Raw genomic sequence first — 19,620 nt, 5'->3', positions numbered from 1 at the left:
GCTGCTGTTTTCGTTCTGTGAGGGTTTCTGTAGTAAACTGACAGCTGATGTTCAGGGAAAGGATATTGAAAGACTCTGTGCTAGTATGCTTCAGGTTTACAGAAAAATAATCTGCAGTTGATTACACAAATATTGTAAATACGGTATATAATTCGAAGAAAATAATGATAAATGAGCTTCTAGTCTAAATCAGTCATACGAGCTCCTGTTAGGGAACTACAGTCTTTTTTTTGGCCTTTGAATGGTATATTTAATGGACCTGGAAGTAGGACATTGCGTCTTCAAACTAGCTTTGATGTGACCATAAAATATTAATAAGTTATTAAACAGTATCTGGTATGTGGTACAGAATACTTTTTAATAACCTCTCTTAAAACTAAAGCTTTTCATATTCAGAACTCTTGACACTAGACTCTGTTCACACGATAGTTAGGACCGTCTATGCAGATGGAATCTGGATCAACAGACACTTTGGATTAAAGAATGAAAAAAAAACTAAAGGCATGTTATTTTCTGTTACCCATTGCGTTGCTATTAAGAATTTTTTTGTTATGCAAGCACTCATGCACATCTCATTTTTTGTAAATAGACTACAAGAATCTGGTAGTGTTGTCCCACTGCATAAACAGGGCCTCTCTATCAGATCGACATATGCACATTCAAATGCTGAGACCAGATTACAACACTGGGTTTCTGCATTAACAGATGCACCGCGTGTTAACTCCGGAATTCACTGGGATCAAGGTTAAATGCTTGATTGTCGACTCTACATCCTACAATGCACTCAACTCAGCACGTTACTAACACAGATTACAGACCTGATGTCCCCTCCTCCCTACAAATAAAGAACAAGTTGGAAATGGCAGTAAGGCATGTGTCGTCCTACTTGAGATTTTGGAGCCAGCTTGGAACAGCGTAGGCAGTTTCCATCACCCAGGCATCTTTATGACATCATCTGCTGTAGCTGAGTATACTTTGGCCAGCTTTGCATGTAAATGAGATGATGCAATGACACTGACACTCAGCAAGGATCCCAACTTATTGGGGTGCTGACAAATACGATATTGTTTTGTCTTTCAGGTCATAGATAGTATGATTCATGGCTTTTTATAATGGGAATAGTCATTCTTCATTTTTGTGCATAAATAGCAGTCAATTCAGATTGGCAGAGGTGATGGCAAAAAGGTACTTTTTTTTAAGCAATTAATGCATTTTTGAACAATTTAAAAGAATCTAATCTTTACACAGATCTGATTTTGAAACTATCCAAAGATGATATATTTGTGTGAAAGCAGCATTTCTCTGCTGATTTCTTTGATTCTCGAAACTGACTTATATTCAGGCACTTTGAACTTATCTAATAAATGACTATAAATGCAGCACGAAATCTTCACGAACTTTGGACTTTACAGTTGTAGTACAACACTTAGATGCTGCTGTATGGAAAGGATCCAATTAGCATGACTTTTCTGTCTGCAAGGAAGATTATGATGATTTTTTAAATTTACACTGACTCTAATCATATGTGCTCCATCCCTAACTGGTGAAACAAGTAGTACCTGGCCTGAGATGGCCATGCCAATTTAATACTTAATCCTCCTTTATGAGATTTTTAAGATGGCAACCGGTCAATTGTGGAGAGATGTGGGAAGCAGCTTGGGTGAGGTAATGAGCTGTTTGAAAGCTATTTTGTGCTTATAAAAGCCCTAGATTAAATGTGATGAAAAATTAAACCTAAATTAACATGGTAGAAACAATTTGAAAACTACTGGAGTATCAGAAATAGAATATACCATGGATGGAAGTGGTACGATATTTATTTGCAATCAGAAGAAGATAATTTACTTTAGAGTTGTGAGCTCTACCTCATTTACAGAAATAAATATCATTTTACTGTACCTATATAAGGTGTACTCTATTTACTATTGGCCTAGGATGTTACTAGCAGTGAGTTTCACATCTTACCAATAGCCCTACAAGTTAGAGTGTTACTAAACCAGTCTGCAACAATTTAGTCTTGGAAAACCTTAAAATAGCAACACAGGGATACAACATGTTAGATCTTAGGACCAGCAACAGTGGCATAGTGTAACCACCCATCCTGTAATTCTGGGATCATTACATAATCAGTATTTGTATCTTGTGTCCTGAGTTGAACCTTATGTGACTTTGAAAAGGATATGTATTTATCCTGTCACTGTGAGGAGTTTGGAAAAATTAAGGTTCTTGATTTCTGTCCTCAGAAGATTTCATCCTACACTTTGGGGCATAACAAAGGCTATTTGTTCATGAATCATGGTTAAGCTTGCAGAGTGATTAACAAGTAGATTATGATGGATAATTGTATTGGGGATGGTGGAATAAAATGAAAAATATTTTCACAAATTGCCTCATTAGTCACAGGATTGATGAGCAAAAGAATAAACATTTTTTTAAATCAAGAAATAAACAATTTTTTAAAATTACATAATTTAGATCACATGCTTATGTTTTAAAATTAAATGTTAATTATAATGTGGTTATTATGAAGGTGACTGGCTCTTCAATATTATTCAGTATGCCATGAGTTACCTCTTGCCTCTCTCAGGAGATGTTTGTCCACAATCTTGATAAAAAGTTTCATTAGTAGAAATATTGCAATTTCAGCATTACTACTTCAGCTGTTGATTCTTAATATTTATAAATTTATGATCTTCATCTAGCTGTTAAGGTACAGACCTGAAATTGGAATGTTAAGACTTGCACCATTAGCAGTTGCAAAATGATTGACTCCCTGGGTTGGTCAGGCCAGTTTCGTACGTTTTCAGCTCATGCACTTTTGATGCTTAAGAAAACACTAATATCTAAACAGGAAATACAGAAGGAAATGATTTTACACCCCACCATTTATGAACATTTATATTAGGCTTCAGTTTGAGAAGCGCCTACGTAAAAAGAACAATTCAAAGGAAGAAAAAGTACTAAAAAGAAAAATTCCCTCAGCTATCTGCATCAGCACAAAGTTAACAATATATTGTACAGAAAATAACTAATGTGTAAAGATGAAAATAAAGTTTGAGCAGTAAAACATAATAATACATTAACAAAGTTGCTGAACTGTCACCAGCAGCTTCCAATGCCCACCAGAAATAAAATAGCCTCTCAAATTCTCACAGAGCAGAGGGTGGGAAGTTTTTAACTCTAGTTCGAACCATTGTGCAGTTGGTGTAGCACTACTGCAACCCATATTTCACTTTTTAAAAAATCACAATATATAAAGTTTCCCCCTGCCCCTTTTTCTGTCAATATTCACCCTCTAAAGGCATTGACTGTGTGCTGAAGCAGGTCTCCACATGTACCAGTCACCCTCCTGTACCTCACCCAAGTGGTCATTCTGCATGTGTAACTTTAGACTGCGTGCTGGCAGGTTATTCAGCCTCATTCTGTCTTTACCTGTTATCCACACATATGCACTTCCAGGTTAGGGTTGCCAACCCTCCCGGATTACCCGGAAGTCCCGGGAATCTCCCAGATTTCCTGGGAGTCTCCCGGAATGGGGCCCAGGCACTGCTGCTAGCAGCCCATGAGATCTTCATGCTTTAAATTTCCTGCTGCTGCAGTGCCCCCTGTTCTGTGACGCCACCAGCTGCCACCGCAAGGATTCAAGAATGAGATCAGCTAATTTAGCACAGATTGTCTGGGGCTTTCCAGGTTTGTGTAAATCACAATAGATGAAAAAGGCCATACATTTGTGCTTAGTTCAACTTGGCGGGAAGACCCTAGAGGCTCCCTTTGCGGCATCCAATTGTTTTTTTTTAAGCTATTCAAGTGTTTTTTCCTCCTCTACTTACCTGCAAATCCATTCCATGTATTGATCTCTGTCTTAAATTTGCCTTTTATTAGTTTGAACCTGATCCCCTTATCCAACTCGTGTAATTTAGTTTGAAGTAATTTTCTGGATTTACCTTTTCTGTACGTTTATGATCTTATATACCTCAATCACCTGTTCACTAGATAAACATGGTGAGCCATGGGAGTGGGGAAAGTGATTATAAAGTATTTTATCAAAATGTGAAAGTAATGCTGTAAATTAGTAAAAGAATGGTGACATGTATTTTTAAAGTCCCTCAAAACAATTCAGTTCTTACTTTAAATATTTTAATGAATGTAACATAGCTTACAAACTTACTCTGGCCAATAAATAAATGTTAATAAGAAACAGTTGTTTGCTGGAGCCAGCAGACTAATAATACAGTAATTTAGGGCTTAAAGAGTTAAATTATGAGGACAGGTTTCATAAACTTAGCTTGTATTCCCTTGAGTTTAAAAGGTTGCAGGGTGATCTAATCGAGGTATTTAAAAGGATTCGATAGAGTAGATACCGAGAATCTATTTCCTCTGGCGGGGGATTCCAGTACAAGGGGACACAATCTTAAAATTAGAGCTAGGCCATTTAGGAACATAATCAGGAAGCACTTTTTCATACAAAGGATAGTGGAAATCTGGAACTCTCCCCAAAAGGCTGCAGATGTTGGACCAATTGAAACTTTCCAAGACTGAGATTGATAGATTTTTATTAGTAAGAGTATCAAGGGATATGGAACAAAATGGAGTTGAGATACAGATCAGCCATGATCTAACTGAATGGAAGAGGAGGCTTGAGGGGCTGAATGGCCTACTGCTGGCCCCATATTCGTGCAATTACTAATCCATTACGGAAAGAAACATTATCCTGTCCCCCCTACATTTATTATACAAATTGGTGTTGATGGGCCTGGCCTGCTCATTAGACACAAATTCGCTCCCTATTTATTTTTTCATGGCATTACATTGTGCAATAAACATACTAGAATGCCAGTAAAAGAGCAAATATGCTGGCCTAATGCCGGTATGTTTCCTACCACAGACGAAACACAAGCCCTGCTGCTTGTCCAACCCAACACAGGACACCCTTCAGCCGGCGAACTCCCCGCAATAAACCATGTGCTTTCAGCGCGCTTGCGCATGATCCGCAATGCTCTCTGGGAGTTATAGGTTCCTTCCACCCCCGCGACGTAAAAAAAAAACACAGCGCGGTCGAACTACAATTCCCAACATCCCTTTCGGACGCCGGACGACTCCGACCAGCCAATCAACAACCTGGGAACCGCGGGGCGGCGATGAGGTAATGGGTCGCCGAACGCTTTCAGTAGGAGAATGCTTTGATGAGGTCCGACCTGCTTAATAGAGGCGTTTTTGGATGAAAGCGGATTTTTATTTCCCCTTTCCCCCACCCTCCCCCTCCCCTCATTCTTTCGACAACGGTTTCGAAAATAATGTCCTTTTTTTAAAAAAAAAAATGGTTATTTTTTTTTTAAGGGGGAAGGGGAGGCGCCCGGTTGGGGCAGAGTGATGAATAAGGAGACTTTGTGAGCCCAAGGTGTGCTGTGACCTGACAGGACCTGGCGGCGGCGGCGGCGATGTGCTTTGATGTCGCTCGCGGTGCAGGGGCTTCGAGTTAATCGTTAGAGGCGGTTAGTCGCGAGCGAGCACGAGAGAGGAAAGGCGTCGTGATTCTCCACAGCGCAGAATAAAAATAACCTCTTCAGATTAACTCAACGCCGCCGCTCCCGGGAGGGTGCTTTTCTTTTTTAATATATAAAAAAAATCTTTTTCTCTCAAAAAAAAATCTGGTTTGGTCTTTGTTTAAATGTTATTATATTTTTAAAAAATAACATTGAAATAAATCAACAAACCTGGTGGGGGGTGGGAGGAGGGAAGGGTGTTTTTTTTAAAAAAAAAAAATCATGGAAGAGCCGGGGCGGAGGCGGCCGTCGCCGCCGTTTCTACCCGGCCGTAACCGCGGATCGTCCTCATGGAAGAAACTTTCTAACAGATTCGGCTGGGGAAAGGAGTTACCCGCGACGGTGCATGTGTAGGACGGGGAGTTGTGTGTGTGTCCAGGTAAATGACCAGTCCGACTCTTAAATGTGTGTGTGTGTGTGTCCGTGTGGGGAGGAGAGATATGTGGGGGGGGGGGGGGGGGGTGAAGGCAGAGCTCGGCTTAAGGCAGCTTTTTGAGCCACTTCTCAGCCGCCTCCAGCAGAGAGGAGGAGGAGGAGGAGGAAGGGGGTCAAAGGATCGTCAAGTAAAGAAGGAAAAACATTCTGGTGACTGGAAATTCAGAGACTGTCCCCTTTGACTTGTGTAATGTAACTTTTAAAAAAAAAACACTTGATCAGCGTGCACGAATCTGCAGATCTGGTTTGAAATGCAATTTTTTTTTTCAATGGCAATTGGGTCCCACCAAACGACTGAAATGTTTCTGTAATGCATTCAATAATACCTGTTTTTCGTATTGTGTGAATGCCACTGTGTTCTGTGAGCCCTCCTACTTTATCACAGCGAAGGGAAGCTACAATTCCTGTATAAAGGAAACATTGCTTTTGGAAGCCGAGCTGCGAAGAATCCAGTCATTTAATAGCTGGAAACTTTGCCCAACTTCACAGTTGTTGGTTCAAATAGTAGTGACATCTGCTCGCGTTCCTGAGCTGAATTAGCTGTTACATTAAATACAAAAACATTAGCTGAACATAAAAGTCGTGCTTTAGCATTTGCTTATTGGCCTTAATGTTGCTCTTGTCAACTAAACATAAAAACATTGACCTGTATCCTTTCGCTAGTCAACAACAGTTTTTGTCTTTGACAGGTGTTTTCCATCCTATTTTTGCACGGATCACATTCATTCTGTCGGTATACTGCGTATATTTTAGTACCTTCTTTACCATAGCTGTCTTTATAATAATTAACTCCGGTTTAGCAATGCTAATTTTAATCTGCACTTTGCAAAAGGTTTGAAAGTGCGCGATGTTCATTTTTCATCTATTGCTACAAAAAAAGTGCGTTTGATTTAGGCCATATGCGGGTTGACGACATTTAATGATCTAGGAAGACCTGATCAATAAGTTGTGAAATTAGGCATATGGTTTAATACCATCATCAAACCGACTCGTGGGTATTTGAGTTATTGGGGATCTGGCTTTTTTTGAGGAAAAATGTAGAATTGCGGTTTGAACCTTTTTTTAGCGGTGAAAGCATTGGTGAGAAGTTTGACCTTGGCTGACCTCTGAACTTTGAAAATAGCTTATTCCTTTGCCTAACAGATCGATCTAGAAATTATTAAAACTAAAAACAGACAAATTAATATGATGTAGCCCAGGTTCTTTAAGTTTCCGTTGTGATTTGTAAAATATAATTACTTCAAAGCATGTATTCACAGGAGAGGATGGGGTGGTGGGGCGAAGGAGATGGGAACGTCAAAATATCCACTTCGGAGTGAGAATTTTAATACATAATTATAACTACGTGAGAGGGAACACGCATACAATCTAAAGGTTTGTGGTTAACTTGAATTGTAAGTTTAAATATGCATGTTGGGTGTCAGTAACGGGTTAAATGAATGAAAAAAAACTACGTGTGTTACACTTTTTTATTGTAGTTCATTCTGAATGAAGATACTCATTTTTGTATGGTACTAATTCTCAATGGAATTGTTTCAAAGGATAATGAATAGGTGCTAAGATAAAACTTGTTCTGGTGATATTTACGTTTACGGCACGAATGGTGTCCGGAATAACTGCACCTCTAATTTTTAGTGTTAATAATTTGATGGTTAGACAAGAGATTGTAACCCGTTTAGGCATTTCTGACCGGATATAATTAAGCAAATTGATTTTTCTTTTGTGTCTTATATGTTTTCCTCTCCAGGGTATGACTGACCTGATTTTTCTTGTAACTCCTTTAAGTACTGAATGTCCTGCAGCCTTGATAATATGACATTATGTGACCTGTGCCAAAATAAATAATAATTGCAGCAATGTGTGAACACATGCAGTTTCTTAGTTTGCATTTTTCTAATTTTTTGGCCTCGGTATATAAATATTGTTATTGCCCTAAAAGTGAAGTTGTATGTGTGAAGTTGACCCTGACACATAAACAGAATTTATACAATGCGATATTTAGGATGGCGATGATGTGAAATGATCTATAAAGTTAATGATGGGTTACTGCAGTAACGTAAACATGTTTTATATTGTCGTGTTTTGTTAATCTGGTACATTTCTAATAGGATGAAAACGTTTGCGCGAATGTGTTTGATTATTGTGAGAATGCATAAGTGTGAAATATACAAAGGCATTATAATAAACATAAATTCATATCACAGGGAACATTCTGAGACGCATTTGTAATACGCTAAGCACAAATCACAATTAGCAAAAAAAAATGATTTTCAGAATTTTTGTAAATTCACAAGTTATTTTATTACTGGATAGAATTGGGGAAAGAGTTTAGGCCAAAGGATTTTCGGTTTCTATGATGTGTGGATCTGGATGTTTGGTGAACTCCTTGCAGTGCAAGTGCTAAGACAGGGGGCGCTATTTAGATCTTTCAAGAGGGGCCAGGGAATGTGTATGTGTGTGCGAGAGATTGAAAATAACAAAGAAAGTGTTTAAGTATTTTCCTGTTGTTAATATCCTTATGGTGTTTGGGGTTTAAAGATCTCAGATGCACGCGGAAGCAGAGCATAGATTTTTACAGGTAGGTCGTGAAGCTAGGAGCGGGTTTAACTGCAATGTGGGGGAGAGGTTCCTGAAAATGTGCATTGGGGGGTTTGAATCGTGCTGGGATTTTCTGCCAATCATTTCTAGATCAAGTTTAGGTGAGATTTGTTTCCAGCGGAATCTTCCGTAGACATGATTACTGTTGCGACATTTGATGTTAGAAAGTTGTACAAGCTGGAGTGTTATAAAATAAAGGGCCTGGGCAGCTTTTATTAGAAACAAAACGAGAACTGCAAGTAGCTAAAAAGGGTCTCGTTTGCTCTTTCCCATCCCCCACTGTGCCGGAGAGGCCAAGAAATGAATGCGATGCGGGCTGCAGATGCATCAGTCAGATCAAGGGGACTGATGCACAAACATCTCGCAAGTGTAAGATACAGCGATTCAGTACCAACCCGATCTGCCATCTCGGCAACTAGCCTGTTTAGATATATCTGTTTTAACCATAGTTTGAAGGTGGACGATTAAAGATTTACCCCTCAGGAAAGGATTCAGTGGTAAAAGTATCTGATGAATAATAGCTTAAACATTGCAGTAGATTAAGAGCGATTGTAGGTGGTTTTAAAATATCAAACGGGCAGACTGCTTTTAAATGCAGGTCGATGCGTGTGAGTATAGTACCTACCGTTTGATTATTTTTATATTCAGTAGATGTCACTGGAACGGATTTGAAAAAAGGAATCATAATTGTTTTAATTGTTCTTTAATTTTAAATATTTGGCTATGTATGTTAGAATTCTTAGTGCAATTGACAGCTGTTTAATTTGTTCAGGCTTTTATACTGCAAGACGAAATACGTTTTCAAGCAGGTTTTTAAAAAAAATAGAAAATGAATATATTTATCAGTAGTTGGTTCCCCTGTGGAGTTCATCATTGGAAACTAGGCCACTCTAGCTCTAACAAATAGATTGTTTAAACATTTCTTGAGATATTCAGCTCTTCCTTGTTATATTTCAAAATCTTTAAAATCAGAGAAATGGATTCTGCTCAAAACGCAAATTGGAATTTCTTGATTATCTTTTGAAATATACAGGGTGATTTTAAACTTGTTGGAAATGTATACTGTTTGTACACATGGTTGTAATTTGAGAGATTATCGGGGTTGACACATCTCTTCAAGAAGTCATGGGTGTTCTATGTATTGGATGTGTCATTTGATCTCAGTTTAAAAAGTTTACTCTAAATTAACATTTAACTTGTGCAGGCTGCTTATGTGAGGTGCTTGTGGTGGGTATATTAATCAATCTTTGGTGTTTAAAAAAAATACAGTTCATACTTCATATCAACTTTCCCCAGCAAAATGGTTGGGGCTTCCATCTATGTTGCATTTAACCAGTCAGAGGGGGAATGTATGGCAACGGTGTCCATTGATTCATCCTCCAATTCTACCCTTCTTAATGGGATGGCCTTTGCTTCCCCTCAACGTATCCTAGATAGTTCAACTGTCAGTGTTGCATATTGGAGGATCTTCATTAACATTGTACATTCCATTGCATAGCCCCATTATACTTTAACATACACAAGGTGTGGCTGTAGTTTAGTTTAAGTTGAAATGAAGTTGGCTGACAGACGCTCATCACACAGTATAGGAAAGTTTTTAAATTTACCATCTGTTTTATGCTAGATTCCACCTCATTCCTAATTATGCATCACGAATCTAACGGAGTTGAAACACCATTCTTAAAATGTAGTATGGTGCGGTGTTACTTAATTATATTGAACTTACGCAAAAGCATTGTATACTTGCAAAAGTAAAACAATAATATGTACTTGCAAAAAAAAAATGTCAGTCCTGAGTTGGCATGAAGAGATGATATCAGCTGTTGGCAGCTTGGATTTCCATTTTCTTTCTTAGATGTAATAATGCAACAAGCGGTTTTCATTAATTTGCTGTCTTATAATATTGGGGATCTTTAGTCTTTAATTTTCAATAGATGGTTGAAGAGGCTGAATATTTAGAAGTATTTAGTAAAGGTAGGGCAAACAATAATGTAGCATCTTGTGATACCAACCTTTGCTAATAGCTATGAAAATATTCTGGTCAACACAAGACATTTAATCAACAAGTAAATAATCAAATAGGAATTAAAATGCAAACAATGGTAGAAATTTTACATAGTTATTATCAAAAGTAGGATTTTTTTTTAGTTACTGAAACTGCGGTTATCTGGAATTAGCATTTTCATTTACTACTGTTTGATGCAATGACTAGTATGAAAGGATGCGTTAAAAGTACGGTAATGTAAAATGTATGATGGGTGTGAATTTTGGTAAGTGACCAGGTACTTAGAAAAGGTTAGATATAACAACCTGTTCTGAAATGAAATGTTATTTTCATTTCATGAATGGTTTATGTATCATTGTGCATTGAGATTTTTAGTTGGAAGACATTAAAGGGTGATTAACAAGTTGACATGCCTTGTACCTCAGAAAATTGTTTATAAGTAGTGCCTTGCATTGAAAAAGTACCATAAAAATTTAAAAAAAAACTGAATTTATTCAGCACCTTTTGTGACCTTAGATGTTCCCTAAGCTCTTCAGAGTCAATTATTTTTGAAGTGTAGTCACTGTTGTAATGCAAGGAAACATGGCAGCCAATTTGTGCACAGTAAGGTCCCACAAACAGCAATGAGATAAATGATTGGATAATCTGTTTTAGTGATCTTGGTTGAGAGATAAATGTTGCTAGGGCACCAGGAGAATTCCCCTGTTCAGATAGAGCCATGGGATCTTTTACATTCACCCGAGAAGACAGATGGGGCCGTGGTTTAATGGCATCTCTGACAGTGCATCATTCTTTCGGTATTCCACTGAAATGTCAGCCTAGATTATGTGCCCAAATCCTGGACCGGCTTGAACCCACAATTTTCTGACTTGGGCGATAAAGAAATGATCTCTGCATAGAATGTATTGCTGTTTGATTTTCTCTGATAAAATAACTTGTGCAGTAGTTACTAACTGAACTTCTAAACATGTCCGAGTGTTGTTAAGTGAGGGAGCTTTGAGCCAGTAAATGTAGAATGGGGATTCTGCAGGAAATTTCTCATAGAATTGAACAGTGCTGCTGTTTGCCATCTTTCTTTCTTCCTTCTCCCTGTTTTACCCACAAAAAGAAAACTAACAGGGACCATTGATTGTCAGCAAATGATACCTATCCAGATGAATTATCTGTGCATAGTACGTGCTATTTGTGATAATTTCTACTGTCCAAGGTAGATTATAACATTGGATTACTATTTAACTTAATCTGCAGCTTATTGATTGTATTCTTAATAGCACTTTTAGCATTTCAACACAAAAATAAAGTTCTAATAAAAGATGGACCTATGATACTCAGTTGTCTCTTTGCTAATGTTGACAGTTCATGAACAATGGTCAACTATGGCTGATGGTCTTGGTTTGAAGCATTTGATAAAGCCCATGCCATTCCTTTGGAAGAGTAGGTTAAATGAAACCTTTATAGAATTAATGTGAATTGACCCTAATCCCTTCATCTTCATTTTTAGGGTGCAAAGTTTGGTGTCTCACACTTGCAAGTCATGTAGATATCCCCATGTGTGATAGAATAATAGGTTATGAGCGTTAAAGAATGTAATAGCATGAAGTGGTGTTGAAAGTGACATGGTATAAGCTAGACTTGAGTCTTTTTTCATTTTTGTTCAGAATGTTTTAGATTTAGAAGAAATATCGGAAAGGGATGTTTGTCATGACCTGATATTCCACGATTTGTAACGTAACTCATCATTCATCTCTTGTCTGAACTAGCTAAGGCCACTTCTGCTACGAAGTAAAGCTCAGTGAGGATATTTGCTGGTTGTTAAAATATTGCAGGAATGATTCACTTTTTTTTGAATTACAGGAAGAATACAACATTTGTTCTCTGCTTGAATACTTGACCATAGGGGGAATTGGGACTGCACAGGATTTGGCGGTGTGTGTGTGGTCGCTACAAAAATGAGTGCGAGGGGAAAGGCGTATTTGATGGACCTAGGGGGAAGCTTTACTGAAGATGCACCAAGGCCACCAGTCCCAGGTGAGGAGGGTGAGCTGGCGTCTACAGACAGTAGACAATTAAACCACAGTTTCTACCCCATAAAAACTGATGGGCTTAAAAGCGAGGCTTCCACAGCAACCCCACGGAGGCCAGATCTGGATTTGGGTTATGAACCAGAGGGGAGTGCTTCACCAACACCCCCGTACCTGAGATGGGCAGAGTCCTTACACTCCTTGCTGGATGATCAGGATGGAATAAATTTATTCAGGAATTTCTTAAAACAAGAAGACTGTGCGGACCTGTTGGATTTTTGGTTTGCGTGCAGTGGATTTAGAAAACTGGAACCTAATGATTCTAATGAAGAAAAGAGGCTTAAATTAGCAAAAGCCATATATAAGAAATATATTCTGGATAATAATGGTATCGTGTCCAGGCAGATCAAACCCGCCACTAAAAGCTTCATAAAGGATTGTGTTATGAAGCAACAGATAGACCCTGCCATGTTTGACCAGGCCCAAACTGAAATTCAGACAATGATGGAGGAGAACACCTATCCTGTATTCCTGAAGTCTGATATTTATTTGGAATATACGAGGACAGGTGGAGAAAGTCCAAAGTTGTACAGTGATCAGAGCTCAGGGTCTGGGACAGGAAAGGCATTATTAGGATATTTACCTACTTTGAATGAGGATGAGGAATGGAAATGTGACCAAGACACAGATGAACAAAAAGGGAGAGATTTGGCCACTGCAAACAGGATTACACAGAAACTGCTCATGGAAACAGCGCCACAACGTGCTGGCCCAACCAGGAGATTCGACGAAGGTCGAGAATACAGGTAAATGGCTTTATGGTATTAAGGATCAGAACCTTGAAGTGTTCATTGCATTAAAAATCAGTGTTGTCACTGGGCTTATTTAGCATGTTGGTAACAATACGCTTTGTGGGAAAATCGCACTTAAGCTAAAATGTTTTTGATGTTTTTAATTCATTAACTCAGATTGATCCCATCGTTACTATCACCCTGTGTTACATCTCTTAAAATACTTTCTCCAGGAACAACCCAAGGTTGAAAGGGCAAAGTCAGCAACCTAATGGTATTACATAGTTCAAGTTAATGTAGTATGAAAATTTCACATGCTCACCATTATATTTTACTGAAACACAGTAATAAATGTCTACAGTGCAACAGAATAAAAGAAATCCATATGCTTACTTTTTTGCTTTACTAGAATGCTAGTGACAACATTGGATGAATCATGAAGGGTGATGTATATGTTAAAATATTGCTTGGCTAAAGGGTTTATACTATAAAACTGTTATTTTGGAAATGAAGATTCTTCCTGTCATTGAATGCAGAATGCTGTTTTAATAATGAGTTTTAGATGAAAAAACACTTCATTTACATTTCACTTGCTAAAATGCTATGCAAAAACTTTTATTGTAATTGCTTTAATGGCAGAAAAAGAGCCGGATTTATTTTGTTGCTCGTCACATCTTAACTAACCAGATTTGAAGTTAATGCATACAGTGCTGCTGTTGCTGACAATGGCTTCAATATATATTAGTCAATCAAAGTATATTTAGTGCATAAAGCCCGTATTTGGAGTTTGTATGCGGCCAGAATGATCCTGGAATGAAAGTTAGTCGTTATTAATTTTTGCTTTGAACGCATCAGTTGCAGTGAAACATACTTATCAATCAATATTATTTGTAACTCATGCACCTTTTCTCCACACCACTGCCATAATTAAACTCTGTAATGCCCTGCTCAGTTCATGCAGCTCTCAAAGTACTGCTTAGTGCAGTCTAGTTTGTAATCGGCACCACAGTACAGACATTGGAAAGTATTTTTATGGAAATAAGATGGTTAGATCAGTCTGGAGCGAACCTGTATTATGAAACAAGCTGAGTGCTCTTTTCTCATCCCTATATTCTCTTATTGTATAGAAAAGCTAACACTGTAAATTGGGATGAATTCTCCCCAAGCAAAGCTTTCCTCAAACTAGAAAGGGTAAACTCTCTGTGATGGTTTACAAGGCCTACAGTGAATACATAATCTTGCAAGAAAGACCATACTGCTGTACACATTGCAACCCCATGAATGTAGAGTTAAGGAGATTCTCAAAACTTAATAAGATCTTTTCACTAACTTTTAACACACTTCCTCATTTGATTTCTGAAGCTTCAAAGATTTTCTAGTCAACATTGCAGAATTATTTAACTGTTTCTAAGAGTGACTTTAGAAGCAGAGGGATAGCATTTCCTTTATCATTAGTCAGCCCCTGCCTGCCCCTAAACATTTTTGCTTTGAACGTATCCGTTGCAGTGAAACATACTTATCAATCAGTATTATTTGTAACTCATGCACCTTTTCTCTTGAGACAAACATCACTCGACTAATTTTTTCAAAAACATGGTACTGTCTTAAAACGAAGAAAAACACTGTTTTAATGTAGTCTGATTGTAAAGTGCTATTGCTTTAGTTGGTGAGGGTTCTAGAACTTAGCTGAAATATAGGTTCATTATGAGATAGATGTGTGACAGTTTTAGGTATTTCAAAATTACTGTTTTGTAAGTAGATGTGAAATTGATTCAACAATCTATCTACTGTCGAGATTGAGGTCGATCGAGATCTCCCCACTTCAACAAAAGGGCACACTGGATCAGATACTTCTGTATAGCATAGCAAAAGGAAGACATTTAAAATTAACTTGAAGTAAGGTATTTTTGTTGGCATAAAACTGAGATTTTTGAATATCTTTAAGAAATACAACTGAAAAGGGGCAATTGAGAAGCAAATTATACTGTACATGCCAGACATAAATTAATATTTCATTAAGAAACTGGTGGAATTTTTTTTGATATTGCTGATCAGTATTTCAGCCACTGGCAACACTTTTAAACCAATTTTACTATCCTTTGCTAGATTACTGGGATTTAGTCTTGTTTTTTGACATTGTGGTTGCCTGTACTGAAAGCCAGTTTAGTTTTACCTTGTTAGTACAAAAGGAAATTTGCCAGTGACAGATTATGGTGCTAAAATGAAAGACTTCCCATCTTTTGGGAGAGGGTAAGTATAAATGAAGATTTGTATATATATACAAAAGTGCCAGTAGCAACATCTCTCTCAATAGGAACTGTAACTGTTATACATTTTTAAAAAAAAAACTCTTTCATCTACCCTCCTGCTGGTTATCGGATGCCTGGATAAAATGTAATCTTTTTCTTCTTATCATGAGCCATTGGCAAAAGTAATTGGGGCAAGATAAATAGCAGAACTAGCCTAATACATGTGAAGTCACAAATTCTTTCTTCAACACTGTTATAGAGATGCTCCTACAGTTGGATTTAATTTTTTTTTCTAAACAATGAATAATGATGAATTAAATAGCTCATTATTCTGAGTGATCATGCTCTACCAAAAGCACTTAGTAAAAGTGCTTAGGTATTGACACAAGCCAATTAACCTTCAGAATGAACACCCCAACTAAAGCAGTGCTGCCTTTAAGACATGCTTACGAATAAAGCAAAGAAAAATCAAATTAGATCCGTTAGTTTGTCTACATTCTTTGTGACTAACAGTGCTCTGTTCAGGACATATGGTAACAACTGTTATCCAACCGCATGCTCTCTAGATGGTCATTTCAAAAAGAGCCACAAACCAGGCAAAAAACAGTGTGTAAACATAGGAACTGAGGCACAAAATTGGAATTTTATACTAACCACTGAGCGTATGCCTCTAGCTGTGCTGATGTCCACTAGCACTGGCCTAGGCAATATACTGCCTGCATCAAACACCCCACAGTCTCCATAGTTGAGGCAGTACATTACACCAATTACTGCTGAAGGCTTTAAATACTGCACAAGATGCACAAAATGTATATTGCCAGAACATGACCACTGCCTGGTATATTTGTCTCAGGGTATCTGATCATTTTCAAAGGCATCCTGCTTTATGCAAGTTACTTGCAAGTTGTGTTCAGATAGACCTTCACTGGTCCCCAGTTGAGACCTCATGTAGTTCTTCACAAATTAATATGTCCACCATTTGAACTCCTTTATATTACATGGTCTTAAGTGTATTAACGTGAAAACTTTAGTTTTGACCTGCAGAGTTAGTGAACTGTAATCTGGTGTGTGCTTGGGCATACACAAACAAAAATATATATTTCTGGAAATATATCGCCTTTCCTTCCTCGTCGCTGGGTCAAAATCCTGGAACCCCCTATCTAACAGCACTGAGAACCTTCACCACACGGACTGCAGCAGTTCAAGAAAGCGGCTCACCATCACCTTCTCGAGGGCAATTAGGGATGGGCAATAAATGCTGGCCTTGCCAGCGATGCCCACATCCCGTGAACGAATTAAAAAAAAACAGGAAAAAAAATTGACCAACGCTTTTTCATGGAGAAACTGCAGTAAGGACTGCCTGTGAAACACAGAAGTTTATAGTACCCCTTTGTAACAGTTAAGATTATTTGTTGATTCAAGTACACTTTAAAAAAAAAATTATTCCTGTACATTTTCTATTACATTGCTTGAATAATTGATGTTGCAATGGAGCCTGCCCCAACCTCAGCAGCAGTAATATAATAAAGCAATACAAATGCATCTAGTGGCAGAAAGACACCTTCTTGGGTTTTTTTTCTCCACGCTGGCTGAAATTCAGTGCATCTGGTAGCACACTTAAACAGTTGCCACCAGAGGTATTGGAGGCTGTGGCCTGTTATTTTTCAAACCTCCAGTGGGATAAGCTGTCGGTCTGCTTGTTCGTGCTAGCACTGTAGTTTTTGCATTGCTGGTCCATATAGACTTTTGCCTGACCTAGGGGAAGGTCTGTCACTAGATAATTGAAAAGATATGACCTGGTCATATCTTTTCAACAATTGCATATTCAAGCTTCCATTATCTTGCATATGTGCAGGTGTTTTTCGGTTGCCACCATTGGTTTAAAATCTGCCCTGCAGGGTAAATGGAGCATATTCCAGAGTATGTCCATCTCAACACATTGTGGAACTCCTTTGGTACAAGTGCTTTTGCCATATACTTGTATAAAATAACAAATTGCATAAGGTATTAGACTTTGTTTAATAAAGACTAAGGACAGGCTAAATGATGTGTATTTTAAATATGAATTTTATAGGAGTGAGCAATAAACAACTCCTGTTACATCTGGGAACATTTTGAAATGGACTAATTGATTGCATTCATGACTTGTAATGTATCTAAAACAATAACCTTTTATTGGGCTCAGATCTTAAGTTTTGTCTTAAGCAACTGAGTGTTATCATGAGAATGATGTTTTGTATCGGTTCATTACAATTGGTAAATGTAATGGTTGGCTGCTTCATGACTCAATGCATCAAGGAAGCGACGAGAGCCAGTGATCACCTTGGCTTTGTATTTGCTAATGGTCCTGGTCAGAAATACCTAAGTCCAGGAGTCCGGTATATAACTTTAAAAGGGCTAATTTTATTGGAGTGGGGAAACAATAAAAGCTCAAGATGAAAAATGACCTTTACAAATCCTGCAGTGAGAGGGGGTTTACTGGGATGAATATAGAAATATGCAGAAACGAATTAAAAGGGTGAGCAGAGGAGGCAAGAGGGATCTCGAAAAAAGCATAGTAGCAAAACCTAACAGTAAAAAAAAAATTCTTTCAATACTAGAAAGAGCGCAATCAGAGAATTGAGAACCAGTGGCATAGCTACGGGCACATCCCACGCAATTAGTGCCAAGCTCCACCCAAATATGCGGCAGACTTGACCGGGCCCCACAGGCTGAAGGTTGCAAGCCAGGAAATGGATTTCACTGTCACACCGACTCATTAGCAGGTACCAGAACCCTGGTATTCTATTGGCTTTGAGGATTGCTGCTCTGAATTGGTTGGACGTGTCGAGAGTTGGGTCTAAGACACACAGGTGTCTTTCAATTTTATCCTTAGCTGCCCTGCAGCCAGATTCCTTTGGACACTGCCCAGTGTCAGGTGTCAACCTTGGATTTGGGCGTCAAGCGGCAGTGATGAACTGATCTCTGCTCCACCTGAAGCAGTATCTCCAAACTTATCCGCTGCAGATGGCGGCTCCCGTAGATCTGGCAGCATGATGGATGGCCTTTAAGTGACCATGCTTGAAAAAGCCATGTTGCCACATGATTAGAAAAATAGGGTGAGCAATCAGAGATGACCAAAGCAAAATTATCATCTTGCTATAAATGAGATGGAAGTCCTAAATAGGCTTAGAGCTTAAAACAAATAAATCCCCAGGAGTAGATGATAAATCCAAGAGTGGCGAAAGAGACTTTGGAGGAGAATTATGAGGCACTGGGGGAGACACTGAACACTGGATAAGTACCAGTAGATTAGAAATGAACTAATGTGCCCATATTCAAAAAAGGTGACAAAACAAATGTTGGCAACTACAGACCCATTAGTCTTACTTTAATTCTGTGTACAATAATGGACCCGATTATCAGGAGTAAATTTGAGAATTACCTGTGCAATAGTGCCCTAGGAAACAGTAGTCAGCATGGATTCAGTAGGGAAAGATCCTGTTTGACAAACCTCCTTGACTTCTTTTGAGGAAGTGGAATGTGGAAAACCCTACAATGTGGAGTACCTAGATTTCCAAAAGGCATTTAAGAGTTCCATGCGAAAGGCAATTAGTTGAACGTAAAAATCTTAGAAATGACTGTTGGGTGGACTGCAATGGGTATGTCAGATTAGGGGATGGAGGGGATGGGGGCGGTAAGTACTGAATGGGCTTCCCCAGAGCTCAAAGACTTAGATTCAGAAACTCAATGCAAAGTAGTCAAATTTGCAGATGATACTAAACTAAGATGGGTAATGGAAGTGAAGGAGACCTTCAGAAACTACAGAGTGAGCTGGAAAAAATGTGTGGGCAGAAAATAGCAGATGAAATTTAATGCAGACAAGTGTTAAGTACTGTGCATGGGAAGGACAAATGAATGATGTTAAAGTAGCTAAGGATGAAATTGAAAGACTCCTTGGTGTCTTAGACTCAACTCTCGACATTTCCAACTAATTCA

At 38.3% G+C, this 19,620-nt stretch overlaps 1 protein-coding gene and 1 long non-coding RNA gene across 6 annotated transcripts in view; one reads left to right on the top strand and one right to left on the bottom strand.

The window, feature by feature from the left end:
• The window catches only part of LOC137340949 (uncharacterized), a 50,256-nt gene extending 45,289 nt beyond the window's left edge, over positions 1-4,967 (bottom strand). For all 4 annotated transcript variants that reach the window (XR_010966918.1, XR_010966916.1, XR_010966917.1 and 1 more), the window contains exons 1-2: positions 4,881-4,967; positions 2,719-2,843 (exon numbers count right to left, since the gene is read on the bottom strand). This is a non-coding gene — a long non-coding RNA (uncharacterized lncRNA). The remainder of the gene's footprint in view (positions 1-2,718; positions 2,844-4,880) is intronic.
• A 419-nt stretch (positions 4,968-5,386) lies between these two features.
• The window catches only part of axin1 (axin 1), an 84,852-nt gene continuing 70,618 nt past the window's right edge, over positions 5,387-19,620 (top strand). The window contains exons 1-2 of one of the 2 annotated variants that reach the window (XM_068003394.1): positions 5,387-5,922; positions 12,436-13,408. In XM_068003394.1, coding sequence (XP_067859495.1) covers positions 12,531-13,408 — 878 coding nt within the window. In that variant the 5' untranslated portion in view covers positions 5,387-5,922; positions 12,436-12,530. The remainder of the gene's footprint in view (positions 5,923-12,435; positions 13,409-19,620) is intronic. The other variant, XM_068003395.1, reaches the window with a different exon arrangement.

This window comes from Heptranchias perlo, chromosome 22, assembly GCF_035084215.1.
Source record: "Heptranchias perlo isolate sHepPer1 chromosome 22, sHepPer1.hap1, whole genome shotgun sequence".
NCBI lineage: Eukaryota > Metazoa > Chordata > Chondrichthyes > Hexanchiformes > Hexanchidae > Heptranchias > Heptranchias perlo.
The sequence above is the reverse complement of the archived record's forward strand: the minus strand, read 5'-3'. Positions and strand labels throughout refer to the sequence as shown.